Raw genomic sequence first — 22,387 nt, forward strand, 5'->3', positions numbered from 1 at the left:
TGTCTGAAAAGAGATTTTAAACTGGACCAAGTTCGACAAAAAATATAACAAAGGGAGTAAATTTTTAAAAATCACGGTTATCTGATTCACAGTACTCCGTCGTAACTTGAGATAAGTCTGCGATTACCAGAAACTCATCACACAAAAATCAACAACAAACCTTTCTAAAAGTTATGAGGTCTTACCCCTTATATGGCTAGTAGAATTTGTTCTGTGAAACACACTTAGATTTAAGTTTGGTGCAGGCGATTTCCTTTCTTGTCCCCTTTGATGATTTGAAGTGCATCGCAGAATACTCTAAAACAGATGAACATAACTAATTTAAAGGGCAAGTGTTTTATGTGTTAGACATTCTAGTTAATTGGATTTTTCTCTCTCTGCTCTTTACATTATTTTACTACAATTCTTCCTTCCTTTCACCACACCATGCAACGTTATTAGATAAGAAAACAAGGAGTTACCTCTACCCAAGAACCTAATATGACTGCTCTTAATCCTGATGCCACGTCGACTTGGCCTGACTCACTCCAGAGTTTCTCTCATTTTCTATAAGGATATGCCTCCTCTCCACTTAGCACTTCCTTCTTACCGGAATCAAAATCAAGGATTGGTGTGCAGACAAGCATGGAATTGAATTTGTGTCCTATCACTCCACATCAAAATAGCTGATGGTGACACCACCTCTGCCAAACTGGGCAGGAGTTTTTGGTCTTTCTGCTGGTAGCGTCTTCCGGTCCTGCCAAAGGTGATCCCCAGTGGCAGGATGAGCAAACCATGCAAAACACCACAGACTTTGGCGAGACTGGAAGACCTCACTGATGGCCAATGACGAGCTGCCTCTGCTGCTGGAAAGCACATGTGGGTGAGCCGGAAAACCTGGCCAAAGCTTTACATAATCAAATTTTCTATTTATTTAATAATGGTCCCAAAATTAGTCAGCTGTTCTGCTGAACTCCTGTTGTAAATATGACTCCATTGGAGCAGCTGCAAGCTCAGTTGGGACTTGAATACTCCAATTTTCAACCTTTACTGCAAATATCCAAAATAGTCTTGTGGGTCATCTCTACAACACCACTAATAAAACAAATGAGTCAAAGTCCTAGGGAATCTTTTAACCAGTTCTTGTGGTCACCTCCATTCTGCGCCTGAGCACTGGCAGAGGATGGGTGGCAGGGAGGGTGGGGCAGCTCCATCCTGCATCCACCATCCAGGGGAAAATTGCACCAATGGAGCACTTTCTCCTGAGGTGGGTACGCTAAGCCAAAATATTTCCCAACAGGAACTATTGGCATCGGGAACAAAATTCTAGCCTGATTTCTCTTTCATAAACATGTGGTAGGTCTGCTTGATATTATTATCATTTTCTAAATGTGCACTCCAAGCATCAAGTTGCATCCAAAATGGCACTCATAGTGCCCAGAAAAATGAGTCCCATTGCTTCTATTTATGTATAGATTTTCATTCAATTTGGCCTTCACGGTCTCCATCTTTCAGGGCTTCATTATCACTTTGGTCGTGCTGTTTTCTCTCTATAGATCCTTCTCTTCATTTCTCTTTGCTTAAATCTGTCTGATTCAGACTCTCTCTCCTTGAAATTCTGCATGGCAGCTTCCATACTCTTATTTCTTTCTTGGGATGTATCGCTGACAAGGCCAGCGTTTATTGCTCATCCAAAATTGTGTTTGAGAGTAATGATGATCCACCTTCTTGAACCCTTGTAATCCATATTTGACCTGTGTACACCTGAAATGCTCCTAGGAAGAGAATTCTAGGTTTTTGACCTAACTGCTGTAAAGAACTTAAAATATAGTTCCAAGTCAGGATAGATTTTTGAGGTTGGACAGAGAGAGGACATGTCCCCTTTTCTTCGTGCTCTGCCATTTTTTCTTCATGTCCAACCCTTGTTGCTTCTATGATGCCTTGTCCTTATCTTGTGGCTTGTTGCCTTCTTGCCTCTTGGGCCTTTTTCTTCTTAAAAGTTATATATTATAATTCATGTCAGTCTTTCTTGTGTGGGTGGTGCGTGGGGGGTGCCCCCATGTGGCAGAAGAGGAAGAGTATGTGGAGGGGAAGAAGAAAGAACAAAGGAAAACATGGTGATGGTTTGCTTCTGTCGTATTTAAGGTGATTGGGGGTATTATACATTTTTAATTTAAACCCTTTCCAAGCATTCCAGTTTAAAGAGACAAACAAGGACAGTAATTCAATTATTTATTTATTTAACGCTTCTAGTACCAACTCGAACATAAACAGTTGCAATTCAATAACTCTTTACTGAACTTGAACTCTAACTGAACATTAACTTTCAACTGAACTTTAACTCTTAAACTGCACTTTAACTCTAACTGAACATAAATTTTAACTATTTAACTGCAAATAGGTACTACTGAGTTAGGAAAACCTTGGCCAAGAAATATCCTCAAAATAGACTTAATCTTCTTCTCCCTGAAACATTCTTCAGGATACAAGCTTTGTTGTGATAGTTGGTCTCTTCCAAGTTATCGCTGCCAAACAAAGAACTCATGTGTCTTTTATCCATAATTCTCCACTTGCTTCCAGAAGATTCCCTGTCATCCAACCAACTGTGTAACCAGAAATCGATCAAAAGACTCGAACATTCAGTGAAATTACTTTTGAACAAAGTCATGATGCTTAGTTTGTTTTAAATGTCCCATACATAGCAGCCATAAAAATCAGAGTCACGATGTCTCAGTTAATGTAAACAACTTCCCTGATCTGACCAACCCAGGAAGCTTCAGATCACAGGTCCCAGACCAGAGCCTCTTTATAACCCAGTTTTAACCTATAAGTTGACCAAAATTCCCAGCATGCTTCACTCTCAGCCAGAATAGTCATTTTAAAGCTATTATTGTTATTAAATCATTACTGTAGCCATTCTTTCTCTGTCCACAGGGGGGCACTGGTTGTTGAGGTGATGGGCACAGACTGTTTCAGTCCACTTCTTAGATATTCCCTCAGGATTGAAGATTACTTTCTTCCACTTCAGTTCAATGGGTTCTGAGATGGTTGATAAGTCCAATGTACGATCTACAGACTAGCACATGTGGCATGTGGTGCTTGAAGGGTTGGGAAGGTGAGTTGTTTGGGGGTTTGTGCACCCCCTCCTCCCTCCTGAAGCCATTGTCTTTGATGGATTTTGCAGACAGACTGACTCCATTCCAATGAATTTGAATGTGGGATGTATAATAACCAAATTGGGGCCAGCCACCTTGGTCTGTGAGATCATGACATGACGAAGGGCAATTAATTTTTGATGAGGGTGAATAGCCTCTGGCAGGTAGATTACAACAATATTTTAAATTGATTATACAGAATCAGTTTGTGATGCATTTAATAAATCAGTTATAAGATTACAAAAAAAGATATATCAAAATCCTATTCATTGCCAGTTGTTCGGTTACCCAGAATTTACACTGAATAAGGTGAGTTTTCTCCTTCACACACAGCTTGATCTCTTGATGCTTTTCTGAAGTTGAGACCCCAGAAACTCATGTGAAACCCTGCAGGTATGCACTTTGTGTCAGTTCCACTTGGTGGCGATTAGAGTCAGGTACGTCTTCTCAGTATCCCACCCTGCCCCTGTTGTCTGGAAGCCAGTTTCCGTGATCCTGCCATCTGCGCTCCATGAAACTTGCACAGAATCGGGGAAGAAACTATTCACCAAACACACCAGTGTCACAGTTTTTACTGCGGAGATCTGATTGGGCACCAGTGGGAGAAGGCATACCAAAGGATGGGACAAATCCCGGGTCTGAGCCATTCCCAGTCCTGAAAATACATAATCTGGCGGAAGAAATTCATACCGCACAGTAGTATTTGGCCTCATACTCCAACTGTACCTGGCTAATGGTCAATTTAATTTGATTTATTTGATTTATTATTGTCACATGTATTAGTAGTATACAGTGAAAAAAATTGTTTCTTGCGCGCTATACAAAGCATAGCATACATAGAGAAGAGAAGGAGAGAGTGCAGAAAGTAGTGTTACAGTCATAGTTAGGATGTAGAGAAAGATCAACTTAGTGCGAGGTAGGTCCATTCAAAAGTCTAATGACAGCAGAGAAGATGCTGTTTTTGAGTCGATTGGTACGTGATCCGAGTCTTTTGTATCTTTTCCCGATAGAAGAAGGTGGAAGAGAGTATGTCTGGGGTGCGTGGGGTCCTTGATTATGCTGACTGCTTTTCTGAGCAGAGAGAAGTGAAGTGTCAATGGATGGGAGGCTGGTTTGAATGATGGGCTAGGTTTCATTCACGGCTCTTTGCAGTTTCTTGGACAGAGCTGTAATACAACTGGAAAGACTGCTTTCTACAGTGCTTCTATAGATGTTGGTGAGAGTTGTAGTGGACATGCCAAATTTCCTTAGCCTCCTGAGAAAGTAAAGGATTTGGTGGGCTTTCTTAGCTATAGCATCCGCATGGAGGGACCAGGACAGATTGTTGGAGATCTGGACACGTAAAACCTGAAGCTCTCGACCATTTCTACTTTGTCCCCATTGATGTAGACAGGGGCATGCCCTGCGCTACGCTTCCTGAAGTCGATGACTATCTCCTTTGTTTTGTTGACATTGAGGGAGAGATTATTGTCGTTGCACCAGTTCACCAAATTCTCTATCTCTTTCCTGTACCTCATCATTTTTTTGACAAATATCTAGTATTGGTCGATGTGTTACTCCTTCTAGAGAATCAATCTGGTGTCGTTACAGTATTATGGAGCAGAATATATCAAGGAGAAGTCTCAGAATTTTGCTGGTATCAGTTTGTATCAGAGTTTCCCAAATTGACCCCAATCAATGTACAGCTTATTTCGATATTTCTTCCCAGACAATGGAAATAAACCATGGTTGGTTTAATGCAAATATTGTGTTTGAACCTACTGGATGTCTAATTTAAAGGTTGAGAACAATGAAAGCTGTTTGGGTCTTCCTTCATCATTCAGACTTCGAAACTTTACAAAGTTGATATCTTCATGATTATTCATTGTCCCAAATACTATTCACACTACTCCCTATTCACTCAGATATTCACTGGAATTCTATCGCCCCACCCACCACGGAACCAGAGTGCGTGAGGGGCGAACAATGGAAATGTCTGCTGACTTCGGGCTGGAATTTCCATTCTCACTCGAGCAAGGCCATAAAATCCCACCCAGTGAATATCCACTTACTCCACCCATTCCATCCACACAAATCCTTAATATATTTTTCCGTGCACTGTGTATCTTCCTTAGAGCTCACTTCCAGAATCCCAGAAGCAATTCCCATACTATTACCAATTCCCAAACACCATTGGCCTCACCTGCAATCGTCAACAACACAACAGATTTGCTTCTTCATAAAGCAAACAAACAATAATTTAAGAGTAATTTCCCATCTGTTTTAGAAAATGCCTGATTTTATTTCCATTGATAAACATCCTTCTGATAGTGCTTACCAACTCTGGATCAGGTGTTAATCTATCCTGGAAGGGTGTTTTCCGTCCGGTTGGAGTTCCACCTCTGCTTCTTAGATGAACAGGAGACTTGACGTGGATTTCTCGTATTTCTGTTTTCTGATTTTCAGGTTTTCTTGTTCCTTTTTCCGAAGCCTATAAGGCATACACTTTCTTTTGAGAAAACCACACCAAATGTTCAAGTTCTTTTAATTGATCCTCTACAAAAGAACATGACTAGTTTTGCTGAAGTATAATCCTATCTAATGTCTATTTCTGACGATTCAGGTGAATATTTTATGTTGAATGATGATGTTCAGAGCACAGAATCCATCATTTGGATGATGTTAGCCAATATTATGAGATCACAGAGAAAAATCAGAGTAGGAATGGAATGTGGGATTATCGTGATAAATCATTGGATGGCATACAACAATAACTGGTAATTTTTCTGTTAAAGTGTTGTTTCTCTCATTAAAAAAAATGAACGTTCCTTTTCCATAGGTTAAGCGTGTGTTTAATTATTGTTAGTAATAATTATCATATGCTTAATAAATGTGGGAATATCTACTAATGAATGCTAATGTTTTGAGAAGTAACTTACAACTAAGAATATGCACCCTCCAACAGAAATCACAGTATAACAAATGACAATGTTATAGCAGGTGTGATAGCTTGGCATGAAATGTGGTGACTAGAAGGTTGTTGATTTAGTGAAAGTCAGGAAAGGGGGTGAGGCTAATCCTACATGAATAGGGTAAATGTAGTCAAGGCTGCTGAGAAACTTAGATCATTCCAAAGTTCGAGTTGAGAATGTGGAGTCATCAGAATGGATACTGCAGGGACTGAGAAACTGGAAGAATAAAATGCGAGGAAGAACAACACAACTAAGGGAATTATGGCAATCTACGAATTTGTTACAGATTTCTATGTACGGCTCATTGACAGAGATATAGATGGAGTCGTCCAGGAAGGTGAAGCAAGAGCCAGAAGTGGACCACATAATGGTAAGGTAGACTAATAGTTAGAAATGGAAAATTTAGCTAAGGAAACTCCAGATCAGTGCACATTGACACACTTTTCATGTGTAAAGAGCCAAACTTGAATCATTGAATGAAAGGTCGAGCAGAAAATTGGATAAGCTTCCCATCCTTATGACATGAAAGGTTGAGACATCACAACATGAAATGGTTAATGTAGCCAGCAGAGTGAGACAACATTTTAACCTAACAAAGACTGATACAAAAGAGAAACTGACTATAGAATAAACAGGATAGAATTAAAAACTGTTCCTAGTCATCTATCTATCGATCTTTAGGGGATTCGCTGATAGATTTCCCCATGGGAAAATGATGAGATTCTTTCTTATTGAAGATGTTCAATGCTTGGCCCTTCTGTGGTGCAAATGTTATCTGCCACTTATAGCAGCCTAAGCCTGAATGTTGTGCAGATCTTGCTGTAGGGAATACAGGCTGCCTCAAATTACAAGGTGTGAATAATGCTTAATCCTGGGCAATCATCAGCAAATATCCCTATTTCTGACCTTTTGATGAAGGGAAGGTCATTGCTGAAGCAGTTAAAGATGGTTGGACAAAGGAACTCCTGGAGGGATGAGATGACTGGCCTCCAACAGCCACAACTATCACTCTTTGTGGTGGGTATGACTCCACAGGATAAGAGTGTTCCCCTGATTTGCGTTGACTTCAATTTTATTGGAGCTATTTTATGCCATAGTTGGGCAAATGCTGCTTCGATGTTAAGGGCAGCCATTTTCACCTTCCCTCTTGATTTCAGCTCTTTTGTCCATGTTTGGATCAAGGCTGCAATGAGGTCAGCAGCCAAATGACTTGTAAACCCAAACTAGGCATTGGTATGCAGGTTATAGCTGTGTAAGTGTTGCTTCTTAGTACTTTTCAATGACATTTTCTATAGTTGAGTTGACTAATTTCCATAAGCTTTTCTATGTAAGGAAAGTATAAGAGAAGCTTTTCCACGTACATATTTGTAAAGGTATTATATCTCACTTTGACTGACATGATGGTACCTGGAGCACAACCGGGGAGTAGTTTTACATGGATATTGCATTTCAGCTGAGGGCATAATGATTATTAGCTTAATTTATTTTGGAACTTCAGAATAAGGGGTTAAACCATTAATTGACTCTGATACCCTGAATTTTCAACAGCGTTGGAGATTGGCCACAATAGGCCCTTTAATTGACGAATAGAATTGGGGGTGGGTGGCCAACAGATGTCCCTGATTTTCCTGGATGGGATTTTGTCTGGAGGTGGGACCAAAGCGCGAGACCACACAATGGCCCACGGCTGGAAATTATGGGCCTGTCCATGTTTCAGCTCTCTCCATGGTTGTTTAAAAATTTCACCCAATAAGTGTATTTTAACTTTAATATAAACTAAAATTATTTTCAATTGTTTTGCCAGCTCAACAAAAATGTCAGCTACGTCCATTCTTCATCTGGGACAACTTCCCAGGACCTCTCCCAGAGATCAGAGTGAATGTGAAAGAAGCCCTTCCAGCCAGATGCCAGGCAAACAATTGTTACTATTCAGCACAGAAATAAGCAGTGGATTTAGCTGCAGAATTATCATAGTAGCAGCAGCAGCTCAAGTAATGTATTGACTTGAATTCACCATGGCCAGGGGTTGTAGGATGGTGAGGTTTCCGTTCCTGCCAATTGAAGAGCTGGTAGGGAACGCGTCCCACATGCCCACTGCAATGTCATGCTCTGATGAACATTAATTGGCTAGAGGTGAGAATTTTGCCCCTCAATTGAGAGAAGGTCCCTCCCCTTAGAGGGGTGTTGGTCAATCTGATTAGCCAGCAGCTCTCTGTGCAGTGCTAGAAGTTGCAGTGGACAGGACTGAGACTGTAATCAGTCCTCCAAGCCAAAGTCCCAGGATTCCAGGAGCAGGTAAATTTTGGGGGTCTGAGGGAAGCCTGGTGGGCTGGGCAGAAGAGGATTGGGATGTCAGCGGACAGGCTGGGATGGGAGGGTGGGGAAGGAGGTCCTGTGGTAACCAGACCTTAACTAGGGGAGAGGATGTCAGTAGCTGATGTTAAAAAGGGGCTGTTGACGGTGGTAACCCTCTTCCCACCTGAGGCCTAATTTATTTCTGGGCTTCCCCCATGTCTTGATCTCCTCCCACCAGTCCAAGAATTGAGGCTGAACAGGAAATGGCCCTTAAGTGGTCAATAATTGGCCACTTAAGGATGTCAAATAGGACAAGGGTGGGTCAGTTTGCTGAGGCCTCACCTGTCCAGAGTAAGACTGCAGCGGTCAGGATAGGCGGGAACCCAGCTGGAAGCCTATCTGGGGAATTTTACATTCACCTCCTACCTACAAACTCATCGACGAGGGAGCATAAAATTCAACCACTTATTTACTGAATAATTACATTAATGATGAAAGAAATAGATTCAAAATAAATGTTGCACCTTGAGCTCAGAATTCACAGGGGTGTGTCCTCTTTCAGTCGGCATTCTTCTTCCAGTTGGAGTTGAACTACGACTCCTATGTCTACACGAGGCTGTTTGTGATGTACCTTTAATAATGGCATCTGATACCTGGAGATTATTGAAGGTGATACCTGTTACTATAACAACAAAACATTACTTAAATCAAGAAGCACATTTTTACTCAGCATGGATTATGTAAACAAGTATTTGGTTATTCAAGGGTTAATCACAATTCATGCAGGGGCAACGTGACAGCATGTTTCATTTGTGCTCTCAAATCTTAGGGCAAGCAATACTAAGACACAATTTGAGTGAATGATTCCCTGCATTAATGTTCCTAATCTTGCTGGGTCAACTGATTCTCCATATGGAGAAAAATGAGAAAAATGCTTCAGGAAGAGAAATCAAATGCTTTGAAATGTTGTGGGTAAAAGTTGAATGTGACACAATAGGGATAGTCTTTCTTGACAATGCACTCCACTGCATGTTGCTGAGTCTCCAAACACTTTTCATTGTATATACACTTCCAAGAGTATTCTGTCACTGAGGCAGGGCATAATTATCTTACATAGATAATGTTAACACATTACACCACCCCTGCCCTACCACTGCCCTATTCCATTCCATCAATACAAAGGCAATATACTGCAGATGCTGGAAATCTGAAATAAAAACAGAAAAAGTTTTTTCAGGATGTCAGAGAACATTTGTGGAGAAACAGATTTAACATTTCAGGTCAATGACCCAATATCAGAATGAAGCAGAATGCTCTTCCAAAGCTGAATGAGAAACTGGCCAGGAGATTAGAGGGTTAACTGTCAAGTGTGAAAAGCACCATTCTTGAGGTTGCCTTCTGCTGCTGAGCCACAGGCTTCTTAGAAAGGCTTTACAGAGAAAAGGGGAAACAGGGCAGTGCAGTGGGTGGGTGGGCATTCATCATGGACTGACAGTTCTACTCAAATCTGGGGGAGTGACTCATGGAAGAGGGAAATTGACAAGGGCAAGGCTAATGGAAAGACATATCAGTGATCATTACCTGTTGTAGCAGAGACTGTTCAGCTGTAACTCAACTGACAGCCTGGCACTCTGGCACTGCCCACCAGGAACCCTAGCAGTGTCCATGGGGCACTGGGCATTGCCAAGAGTGTGTGATCTCATGGCGGGATGGGGTGAGATGAAGGTGGAGCCAGGTGGGGGAGGTAGGAGGGGAGGGAAGGGAGGACTCTGCATGGGGTGGAGGCTCATGATGGGGTCAGCGATTGGAGATCAGGGTTAGTTATTGGGAATTGGGGCTAGCCATTGGGATGCTGGCAATTTGGGTGGGGTTGGTGCGGATGATCGGGATGCCAGCAATTGGGGGATGGGGGGAGGCATGTCAATTAACCTCCTTCTATACTGGGAGATTGGTGTATGCCCAGTCACCCTCGGAACTCTGTATTGCACTGAGTGCCATAAATTTGTGAAACCCGGTTTGCCCAAAAAGCGGGCAGAGAAACTTCACGTTTTCCCGCCCGATAAACACATTGATACTTTTGGGAAAATCGTCCCAGGGTTCTTGCAAGATTCTCCACTCCAGTCACCAAACCTGCCCGACAAAATCAGGAGTGGAAAATCCCAGCCATTATGTTAAAATTGTATAAATCTTGATAAGACCAAACTTGGGAGTACTGTGAACATTTCTGGCCTCCATATGATAAAAAGGATTCAGAGGCACTGGAGATGGTGCAGAAAAATTACCTGAATGATAGCTGTCAAAAAAGTTTGAACAGCTGGTGAGAGGAGGCTGATGGGTGGCATGATTGAGATTAATCAGGTAGACATTGAGAACGGTGGGACCATAACTGGGAGCCATAATTGTATGATTGTCAGTAGTCAATTCAATAGCGAGTGGTTAGAATTTAGAACTCGCTATGACAGGGAGCTGTGGAGGCGAACAGCATAGATTCATTTAAGGAGAAGCCAAATAACTACATAACAGAGAAAGAAGTAGAAGAATTATATTGATTTGGTTAAAGGAAGAAGGGGTGGTAGGTGGTTTGTTTGGAGCTGTAGGAACCTAGTAGATTGAATGATTTCTTTCAGTGCTATAATTCTCTCTAAGCAGATAAAGAACAATCTCATACTTAGAAACTAGGAAGAAAGTTGTCTTGGGGACTGTGGATGAATATACCACGTTCACATAATATTTTAAAGTATTAAATAAAGAGGCCACCTCTGGATTTGCATCTGAAAAATTAACAGAAATTTTGAGAAATTGTGACATGTCTTTCAGGTGAGATGTTAAACAGAGGCCTCATCTTGTCCAGAATTCTCCCAGCCTGCTGCACTACTCTAATAGCACATCAGGCTGGAGGATATCAGTGGGGGGCTTTTTATGGGACTTGTGACTGACGTCTGGCTGATCGTGAGCCTCCCAGGCTCTTTTTTTAGCACAATCAGTTCCGCACCAGAAATTGGCATGGAGCTGATTACCATACGGGATTAGCTATTTCCGTGGGCCTGGGTCAGTACTCTCCAGGCCCACTAGCATCTCCCCCTGCCCCACTAGGAGAGGTTCCCACTAGTGGGGTTTACAATTACTCCCCACCAACAGGGACCAGACATACTCACCTCACTGTGGGGGCAAAGGCCATTGCACCGCTCCCCCCCAAGGAGGTCGGTGGGCAAGGGGGATGCCTGTTGGGCAGTGCCAGGGCTGGCCATGATGGGGAAGATCGGAGCTCGCCAAGGGGGATTCTGGTCAGCCGGTGATCTGGGGTGTCTGGAAGGCCAGCCATCGGCAGAAGGGGAGCGGGGTCAGGAAGCCAGTGATTGAGAACGGGAGGCAAAGGAGGCGGTGGGGGTGCTGAGAAGATATTGGAAGGCCAGCGGTTGGGAAGCCGATGAGTGGGGGGAGGTGGTGGCCCACTCAGCACAATGCTGTCGACATCCCGGGCAGGGATAGGCCTCCCCTCTCCCCAAAAAAAGAGCAGGTGGGAAAATCTCCCATTTTCCCACCTGCTGGACACAATTTTTCTTTTGGAAGAACACCTGCCCTTGTCTCTTAGATAAGTACAAAGGATCTCATAGCACTATTCAAAAAGGAGCAGGGGTGTTCTCCCATGCCCTGGCCAATACTTAGGCTTCAACCAACACCTAAGGCTGGTTATCAGATTGTTGACTTACCGCAGTTTGTAGGATATTGTTGTGTGCTAATGCTTGCCATGTTTCTCTCAACACTGACTACATCTTAAAAGTATTTCATTGGAAATGTCCCGAGGTTATGGAAGTTTTTTTCTTAAATGAAATAAATTTATCATGCTGAACATTTCTGATTATGGTTCTGTCTGTAACTTTGAGACACAGCTGTAACTTCTATCAACATGAACAATCAATGCTTGCTCAATCGATGAGCAATATTTAGTCATAGTAAAATTCATACCGGTGTTTCAAATTTCTTGCTGATAAGGGTGGAAGCCTCAGTTTTTTTCACAGGTTCTTGTCGATGATATTCTACAGCTTTCAATTCATCACGTAGCTCAATGTTTTCCTTGGTCAATGTGTCAATCTGGTTTCGAAGGCAGCTGTGGGCACGAGACCATCTAGATTCATTTTTTCTGAAGTCTTCCTGGAGCTTGCCAAGCTGCTGCTTCAAGAACTAATAATATTAGGGAGGAAGAGAACAACAACCAGGAATAATAAGCACCAAGTAAATATTCCCAATTCTCTTCCCCAACCTAGTAATGTACGTAGGCTGATTTCGTCTGTTTCCATAGTTAGTTATTCTGGAACAGATTGCTAGGCAGTCGAAAGAGGCTTACAGCTTGAGGGGCGTCACTCCACATCAAACATGGTTGGCCAGGAGTCTCCTCTGTTCTTACTGTCAGCCATTGGCCTTGCTATGAATGCATCTTCCCTGGCCATCAAGTGGGACTCAAACCCGGAGCTGCTGGTTCAGAGGCAGGAATGCTACCCACTGTACCACACGACCTCCTACACTAAGAAAACAGGGCTGGGTTTTTATTGTCAAGGTGAGTAGGAGAGTCAGGAAATTTCAGATTTGATGGGTTCAATTCGGGAAAAAATGCCTGAAGACTTGTGTGTGTGTGTGTGTGTGTGTGTTTGTGGGAGTGGGCGGTGGAGTGGATTTGGACCTGCTACCCATGAAAAGAGGTCAGAGGCAGCCACAGGAGCTATTGGGTGTCAATGCAGGTTGTTTAGAAGGCCAACCTCGGTGCTCTGGAACTACAATCATATCATAAAACTGAAAACAGCCCTCTAGATCCACACTCTCCCCATGGCTTTCAGTTCAACTCTTGCCACCTGATGTCCCTCCACCCTCTCTCCCCATGACCCTCTGTACCCTGAAAATAAGTTTTGTAAACAGTATGCAACACTAATAGGGTGCTGGTACAAATTTAAGTCCCCAACTAGGGTTAAAAACAACTGTCTTTTGATCCAACCAGATGAAGGCTCATTGGCTGAGTTAGCAGACATAAATCTCAATAGCAATTAGTATGTTTCTATGAGATTTCAACATTTGTATCAACCAATACATGATAATGTTTAACAATATCAGTATAGCCCAGCTATATTTGAAAAGTGTGGTTCTCATTATGCCTCTAATGGTTAATGTGGACATGTATGGGTTCTGCATGATTAATGAGTATCTAAGTCAGTGGAGGGGGACAAGGAAATTCATCCTGAACAATAACAAATTGAAATTTATTTTTTCTGTAATGCAAATGAAAATTGGGCTGAGTGTGAAACAGGTTGGCAATTCACTGTTGTCCTTTTCATACTACTTCCCTGTGGCGATACTATGCCTTTAAAAAGCGTATTTATGTAATGTTTCTTGTGAGTGTTTTATACTTTAGCTTTGTTTACGGTGCCGGTTGTCTTCAACCAGCAGCCCACATGCTGAGCATGCATAAGAATAATTGCTCCTAATTATTGGGGTGTTTGTTCTAATCTGAGTTAAAGCAGTTTTGTTACTTCTAGGGTTATCCCCTGGGGTTTCAGAGTAGGGTTTAATTAGGTTGATTGACAGGAAAAAATCATGTTGATGGATAGAGCCAGGCTTACAGAGAGACAAGCAGGCAGTTGCTGTTTGAATTTGAACAGAGCAGCGGGTCTTTCTCTGTCTCTATAAATTGAAGTCTGGGACCTGCCAGAAAATAGGTAGCTCTATCTTGGGGTCTGCAAAAGTAAAAGTTTTTTCTCCCTCTCCCTTTCTCTGGAGTTCTGCTCTTTGAAGACAGCTCTTTCTTTGGATGCTGCTGTCTGTGAGTCAAAGGAAAGGTGTCTTTCTGTATCTCTGTCCAGAGGTGTTAAAAGACTGGAGGATCACGTAAGCCTTTGTGTTTAGTTAACTGATTCTGAAGAGGGGTTTACATCCATGAGGCATATTGCTTAAATTAGAATTAATAGGGTTAGCTAGCTATTAGTAATTATACCTTGTTATGTATAAATGTTTTAATTGGTAAAAGTTATATTAATTCTTTTTTGTTATTATTAAACTACTTGTTTTAGTAAATCACACCTGAAGTGAAACACCGTATGCTCACACTAATGCCAAAATCAAAAGTAGTTGGGGTCTGGTCTAACTTCACAATATACCTTGGAGTATACCTTGGAGATCTGATCCCTAACACGCCCCAAGATGAATTTCATCTCTGAGATCCTTTTAGTTCTTCTTCTCAAACCTCCCATCCAAAAGCAGACTATCCGTTGAACAACAGCTAATTGCTGTGATTTCTTATGACAGGTAGGATGAGGAAGCAGGCCACAAGTTTACCTAGCAGGAATGGGGATCAAATCTTATGAATTTGGTCCGCACACTAGCCACTTAGCCAACAGAGCTAACTGACTAATAATTGTATTTTGCCAAGATCCTGTCTTACCTCCATCTCTTCATGCTCTTTCTTATCAATTGTAGCTTTGGTTGCAGAGTTTTTTTCAGACAATCGCTTTGCTTTCTGCATTTTCTTAATTTCTTCATTCTTGTACTCATCCAATCGAGCTATTTCTTCAGTCTTCTCATGTTCAAACTGATCCATCCGTTTTCTAGCAACAACAAAGTGACAGATTCACATATGCCAGTTATACTTTACTGTTTAAGGGGTTTTAAATCCTGGGGCCAATCTTCTTCTAAACTTCCTGATCCCAAATTGGGTGCAAAACAACATTTGAACTCATCCTTAATTGCAAGTCAATGTCCTAAATGCCATAATAGCAGAGACAGTGGCTTGAAAGAGCGTAACTTTCAAAAGTGAGAAAGAAACTGGACCTTTGACCGCACAGTTCTTTGCCTGCTGTCCAAAACTTCGGCAACCTATTGTGGGCAGTATCAGAGATCTTTTGGCATCAATGCATCTCACCAATGGCACTAGTCACATTACTATGATATGGTTCTCATCCTCAGCACTCTGGGAAACTGAGCACAATATTTCGTATTGAGAAATGATGCACTATTGGAAATGCAGTCTTTCATTAAACTGAGGCTTGTCTTCTCTCTTTAGAGGACAAAAAAATTAGCAATGGCATCATTTTGAGGGGGATAGTGAACTGATTAAAATGCATCCCTCAGTTACCATCACTAAAAAACAAGCTATTTGATAATTTTCACATTGCTGTTTATAGAATATTACTGAAATGGATTTAAAGCATTTGGGGATGTCCTGAGGTCAAGAAACAACCTTTATAAATGCAAGTATTCTTGTTTGCTGTATTGGTGAAGCCATGCAGCCAATAGAAATAATTGAACATGTAATAAAGAAATAATTGACAAGTAATTAATGAATCATGGCATCATAGCTGATGCAACAGCATTGAAATAAAGAGGTCTACAAATATTGTGAGGGAAATACTGAGCAGGAATCTCATAGATCTCCCAAGTTTTTTTGAAAAGCTGTATCATTAAATTTTAATTAGCTATTTATTTTAAAAACTGTCTGCTCTGCAAACTTCTGACAATTGACTTGAAATTCTAACAGCATTCGACAGGATACATTCAGAAATAATGTTCCCAATGATGAGGGGGTCCAGAACTGACAGTCATACTTTGAGGATGAAGGGTAAACATTTAGGACTGAGGTGATAGAGAATTCCACACATTCACCACCAGAGGGTAGTGAATGTGTGAAATTCACTATCACAGAATGTGGTTGAGAGCAAAACATTGTCAGATTTCAAGAAGAAATTAGATGGGGCGAAAAGGATCAGAGGATATGGAGGAGAAGGCGGGGTCAGGATATTGAATTTGATGATCCGCCAAATCAAAATGAATGATGGAGTGAAGGGCTTAATGGCCTACTTCTGTTTCTAGTTTCTATGTTTCTATGTTTGCAAGTGGAAAATTTTGGTTTAAATAAAAGTCTATTTGCCAAACAAAAATGAGTGAATGAATAAACCTAAACATAACCAGACATGGTGGAGAATCATACAGCATTTACAACACCCAAGAAGCTACTGACTTCCATCCATGCCTGCCAACCGAGATATCGCAAGGAGGTGCAATGACATCAGGAAGCCTTCCCGATGTCACCACGCCCCATTTTGCAAAGGACCAGGACTGCTGCATGCCTGCTCCTCCAACCCTGCCAAAACAGCAGGACTATTAATGGGCCTGAAACTCCATTGAACATTGACTTTGCTGAGGCCTTTGAACTGAGCCACGGTATTAGCAAGCTGCCTCCAGGTTCAGGATGATATAATGGGCAGAATTTTCCTCTCTGGAGACTATGTGGCTTGGTGGGCAGAGAAGTGATGAAGTTCTCACTGGGCGGGAGGGTGGGTATTGTGCCCAACTGCACACTTTGAATCTCATTAATTGAGCAAGCCACTCTCTGAATTACATGGCAGGGTGGGCACTGATTCGTCTGACCCACGGTCACCATAAGGGGTCGAATGTCCTGGTACCATACTTGTACATCACTTGAATATACATATTCACTCCTTGCAGCCCATGCCTCCTTACACATGAGCTTGAGAGGTGCCTTATAGACATTCAGCACTCTGTAGTCATTCAGGCCTGTGGACATTAAAAAGGAGAATTTTCCATCAGTGGCACCGATGGAACAGTACAGCTGCAGTCAGTTTGCACATGCATCAGGTGAAATCCTGTTCCATTGTGTAATTCTGCACCAGTGACTGTGGGGGCCACCTCAGAATGTAGAGCTTACAGTGACTTCAGTACTAAATATCCCTGCCATTGATACAGGTTTATGAGATTTAGGCATCAATGCAGGTAATGAACCTTCTGCATTTCTGGCATTCAGCAGTTTGCACCAGTGTTACTCCTTCAACAGAGGGAACATATATTAATCAGGTTCACCCAAGATCTGCAAGCTCATGATGAAAAGCACATACAGCAGGTTGGAATCACACAGCATGACAAATTATTCTGCAGTTATTTTTTTCCCAGCATTTTGTGCTTGTTTACTCACAGGAACCTACTCTGAGAGTGCGACAGGTGCTGGTGATCTCCATTCAGGTCCCAAAGGGTATGTGTGGTTGGGGTGGCGTCACCACATTTAAGTAGCAGTGGCAGGGTCTTGTGTCATTATGGGCATAATCAGGGCATTAGTCAGAGGGGTGGAGGGTGGGGAATGGTGATGCGACAATCAGTGCTCAACCAGCCAGGCTTTTGTTTGCTGTTTATGGTAATTTCGTCTCATGAAGCGTGGAGTGGAATCTGCTTACCAAGCTATATTAATACAGGTACTTCTAAACAGAACATGATCATAAGCTTTAAGATGTACCTGAGATTTTCCATCGCCAACTCTTGTTTCTCCTTCAGTTTGGCTAATGATGTATTTTCTGCTTTGAAACGTTCAATTTCTGTTTCCAGTTGTAGAAGTTTGTCTTGGAGTTGTCGAGATTGAGCATCTTCTGTGTGATATAAAACAGTACATAGGGTGGCTTAAAAATTTGTTTGGTGCACATAATAACAACGTCAAATGATTTATTTGTTCCAGTTTAAAACTTTTATTTCACAAAGAACAACCTTCATTATAACACATTACTTAAAAATGAAACAACGGGTGGAGTCTTGATGTGGAGTTGGGGATGTTGCCTGCTGGCTACACAGTTAATAAGAGAACCCCGTGTTTTTGGGAAGGGTGTTGAGCCATAAGCCAATCAGGCAGTGGCGAGGCCAGCAGCATTCCTTCCCCTGGAATCAAGAACCAGGAGTGGAAGTCTCACTTCCCAATAGTTACAGGCAATCAGAAGCCGGAAACTTTTGTACTCAGCAGCACCAGAGACAAGGTGATGATGTGGGAAGAATATCTACCAGAATCACAGAGTGACCCCGGCCATAGGTAAGTAACATGGGGGGGGGGGGGGGGGGGGGTGGTGGTTTGCATGTCACAGGAAGAAGGGTGTAGGGAGGTCAGCAGCAAAGGTAGAGGAGCGCAAAGCCGATTTCACCAGCGAAACAGGGCCAGTATGATCGGGGGAGGTGAGGGACTGGGCCCATTTTTCGTTTTTCATCTTTCGCCCGATCTTACCACCTCACCTCGCCAAAAGTCAGGCAGGATGAGGTTGTGAGATTGTGCCCAGAGACTCTCATTTTGCTTACAAGCATATCAGCTGAAGTTTGGACTTTGAAGAAAAGAGCACAAGAAATGTTTGTAGAATTTAATCAGGAGAAAGAAATGTCGTTTCATTCATTGATGTTGGAATAAACTTTTAAAAATGTGAAGGTGTTGATAACACTGGAAAAATTACAAAACAGCATCCCAATTGCAATTAGGTCACACCTGGAAGATCGGTGGATTCTCTGGGTGCGGGAAGCAGTGATATTAGCAGTGATATTAGATCCTGGTTACAATATATCACATGGGCAGATAGGGGACGGTAGATCTCCATTAGTAAACTGACAGGGAAGCTGGAGGAATAGAAAATTCTAGCTTGAGGGAGAAGCCAGAAGCTATTCCAGTCAATAAAAATGATAGTGTGGGTCATGGATGCGAGCATAGGAATAGCTGTATTTATGTGAGCCCCAGTTCCCAGCACCTGTGCCAGAACCCTGACTGCAGTACTCATCCAAGTGCTTACCCTGAGCAGTCCCAGCAATGGAGGCCATTGTAGGCTCACAGTGACAGACTACTAGCACCTCAGTCCCAGGTCATCAGTGGTGCCTGACTCAGACATGAGGCAGCGTGCAGTCAGAAGACAGGTAGGAGTCAGATTTGTGTGGTACAAGGGCAGCATCACATACAGGTCAAAGTGAATGCAGATGCCTGCTAGAGTGTTCAGGGCATCCGTCACCTCATGTGCTCAGAGGATTGCGAGATCCCACAAAGGTCTCCCCTGGAGCCCTGGAAGGACGCTGGGGTGTAGCGGCTAAGCGCCACTGTGACCTTCACTGCCACCAGGAGCTGGTGTCCTCCTGGCCCACGAGGTGCCAGGTCTGTGAGGATCTGACACAAGTGCCACACTGTCTCCCTTCTGAGATGCAGTCTGCCACGGCACACAGCATCTGGCACCCATCGAACAACATGTGGGTCTTGTAGGGGTGGGGTCTCTCTCTCTCCCCTCCGGCTGATGCCCCAATTGGTAGCACCCTGTCCTCCTGCTGCAGCCATATCATCGCCATGGTGGGTACCATACAGGTGGCTGTGAGGAGGTCCCTCTTGGTAATGCTTGAAGCATAGGCATGGGTGCACCCACCAGGATTCTGGTGCAGTGGCTTCCAGGAATGGCTTGCAGTTCAGAAAGACAGTGGAGAAAACCCTCATGACTAACACGAGATGGGTTCTCACTGAGGGCAGCAATGCAGAGTCCATGCAGTGTGAGGAGCCGAGTTCCCTTGGTTGGAACAGCAGCTGACAGAGCTGCTGCTTGTTTCTGTTAGTAGGACCTGGGATGGGATGTCGGAGATCAGCCAGAGAGCCTGTTCAGCAGACAGATGACAGGGTAACCACAGTGACACCAGTAGGGTTAGGAGTCGACACAATGAGCTACTCCTTGGGGGTCATTCAGAGGCCAGGTGAATGCATATAACACGAGCCACATGCCAGCAATGACCCCCCAGTGGGCAGTGAGGAGCCCCATACTGGTATGAGCCTTCCCAACACCCTGTACCTGTGCAAGTTCCCTAACCCACCCTGCACATAGCAGGAGCTCCCCTTCCTCCTCCCCCCCCCCACCCACCCACCCCACCATGCAGTCTGGGGGTTGGTTCTCAGTGGTACTCACCATCTTGCTCCCCTTCACTTTTGCTGTGTCTGACCCACACTTTTATAGTGTTTCCCGCCAGCATGACATCTTGCCAGAGAGATGGGAAACATTCAGGAGGGAGGCCGATAGTGTGTCAAACTCACGAATGGTATTGAAATCCATTCAAATTAATGCTAATAAGCATAAGCCTTACAGGTTTCCCAAAGGATTGAGAGGTTTACTTCAGACAGCATTGATTGAGTAGAAGTGAAGCAGTTCACACCAGTAAAAAGGGGCTGGGAAGGGGCAAGCCTTGTCCCCCCAGGCACTGCCCAGCCCTGTCCCCAACCACCCAGTGCCAATATTGCAGTGTTAACCTATGCCAGGGGACATTGCCAGGCCCAGCCTCTCTCTCTTGAGCACTGTACTCACATTTATGCCTGGGGGCACTCCCATGACAGGTTCATGTTTGGGTGAACCTATTGGGAAACTGTGCCAATGTTTGAAATACACCTTGGGATCAATGTACGTAAGGGGAGCTTTTAATAACATGCTAAAAATGGAGATGTATTTAAATCAGGTCCACGCCCATTGTGGGCATGAATCTGATTATGTTGCCAAGGAGTGGCGGTGAAAATCAGAAATTACGCTCTCGCCGTCAAGATTCACAACTTTTTGGTTTCGCCAGATCTTGAGCCCCCGCTGCCACTCCCATGGATGGCGAGTGTGGGCTCGAGATCCACCCTCCCTCCCGCTAGATATTTTGCAGGAGGAACTTCCTAGTTTGTTGCTCGATTGCCCAGTCCCTAGAACCCAAGCTCATAAGGGTAGATACGATAAAGTGGAAAAATCACCAGCCCTGGACCAAGAAAAGTTTAGTAAGTAGTCTCATAACACCAGGTTAAAGTCTAACAGGTTTATTTGGTAGCACAAGCCTTCGGGATGTCACTGTTTCTTCAGGTGAGAGAAAGAATGACACTCACCTGAAGAAAGAGTGACACTCCGAAAGCTCATGCTACCAAATAAACCTGTTGGTCTTTAACCTGGTGTTGTGAGACTATTTGCTGTGCTTACCCCATTCCAACACTGGCATCTCCACACCAAGAAAAGTTTATCAGTGATCATAGAATCCCTACAGTACAGAAGGAGGCCATTCAGTCCATTGAGCCTGCACCAAGAACAATCCCACCCTATCCCTATAACGCCACATACTTACCCTGTTAATCCTAAAACTAGGTTCAATTTAGCATGGCCAATCCACTAACCCACACATCTTTGGAGTGTGGGAGGAAACCGGAGCACCCGGAGGAAACCCATACAGACACAGGAAGAATATGCAAACTCCACACAGGTAGTGACCCAAGCTGGGAATCGAACCCAGGTCCCTGGCACTGTGAGGCAGCAGTGCTAACCACTGTGCCACCATGCCACCCCTGATGCAGGAATGTCAAACGTTGAGTGAGAAATTTAACTCTACCTGGGGAAAACTAACCTGTGCAAAGATTCAACTCTCACACATTTAAAAACCTGGCCTTGCACAGCAGCTACATTTTAAAGGGACCATTACCCCCAGGATAAATCATTCATCATTGGGAATTTTGACTAATTGTAAGCATTTGCAGGCCTTCAAGAATAATCCAATAATTAAACTGGAACTTTTGAATGCAAGGGCATGGATAGATACCATTTGAATTATTTATTTAAATTTATAAAGAACCGGTTATTTACCACAATCTGGTTGGAAACTAAGTAGTTTTAAAATGTTTGTTTTTTGTGATGAACCCATTTTCAGCTGTATTAATCAAACTTCACCAAAATAGCACACACTCTTTAATATTACAAGGAATATTTCAAAATAATCTTTTAAAATTGATTTTATAACACTGCACAAGTGTGCTGGTTTATTGCAGATTGATGATATGCAGTTGAGTTGCAAAACTGGCACAATTTGCACTGAAATTATGACTGCATCCAAAGCGGGTACTCTACCCTTGTGTTGTGCAGTCTTTGGAGGAGTTCTTGAACAATCAGCTGACATTGAGACAAGGATACTATCATATCCACACACAGGTATACACACACACACAGACATACAAACACAGACACACACACAAACACATACAGTTTATGCGTGACTCTGCTGTATGAGTCATCAATGTACAATGATGCAGATAAATGGTGTACATGGGGTCACTTGAATCAATTGTTCAGGGTTTCTGCCAGTCTTCCATCTAAGTTACAGCAGGACACATACTAATCTCCTCAGAAATTTTCCCCCAACACTGGAACTTCCTAAAATAAAAGCAAAGCATTCATA

The 22,387-nt window shown here is 43.0% G+C and overlaps 1 protein-coding gene across 1 annotated transcript in view; it reads right to left on the reverse strand.

The window, feature by feature from the left end:
• LOC145350701 (centrosomal P4.1-associated protein-like) overlaps positions 1–22,387 on the reverse strand; it is a 73,318-nt gene that overhangs the window by 32,186 nt on the left and 18,745 nt on the right. The window contains exons 5-10 of the mRNA XM_080199910.1: positions 17,667–17,796; positions 14,808–14,970; positions 12,347–12,562; positions 8,905–9,033; positions 5,452–5,604; positions 186–297 (exon numbers count right to left, since the gene is read on the reverse strand). Coding sequence (XP_080056036.1) covers positions 186–297; positions 5,452–5,604; positions 8,905–9,033; positions 12,347–12,562; positions 14,808–14,970; positions 17,667–17,796 — 903 coding nt within the window. The remainder of the gene's footprint in view (positions 1–185; positions 298–5,451; positions 5,605–8,904; positions 9,034–12,346; positions 12,563–14,807; positions 14,971–17,666; positions 17,797–22,387) is intronic.

Source organism: Carcharhinus amblyrhynchos, chromosome 12 (genome assembly GCF_965287045.1).
Source record: "Carcharhinus amblyrhynchos chromosome 12, sCarAmb.v2.hapA, whole genome shotgun sequence".
NCBI classification, from domain to species: Eukaryota; Metazoa; Chordata; class Chondrichthyes; order Carcharhiniformes; family Carcharhinidae; genus Carcharhinus; species Carcharhinus amblyrhynchos.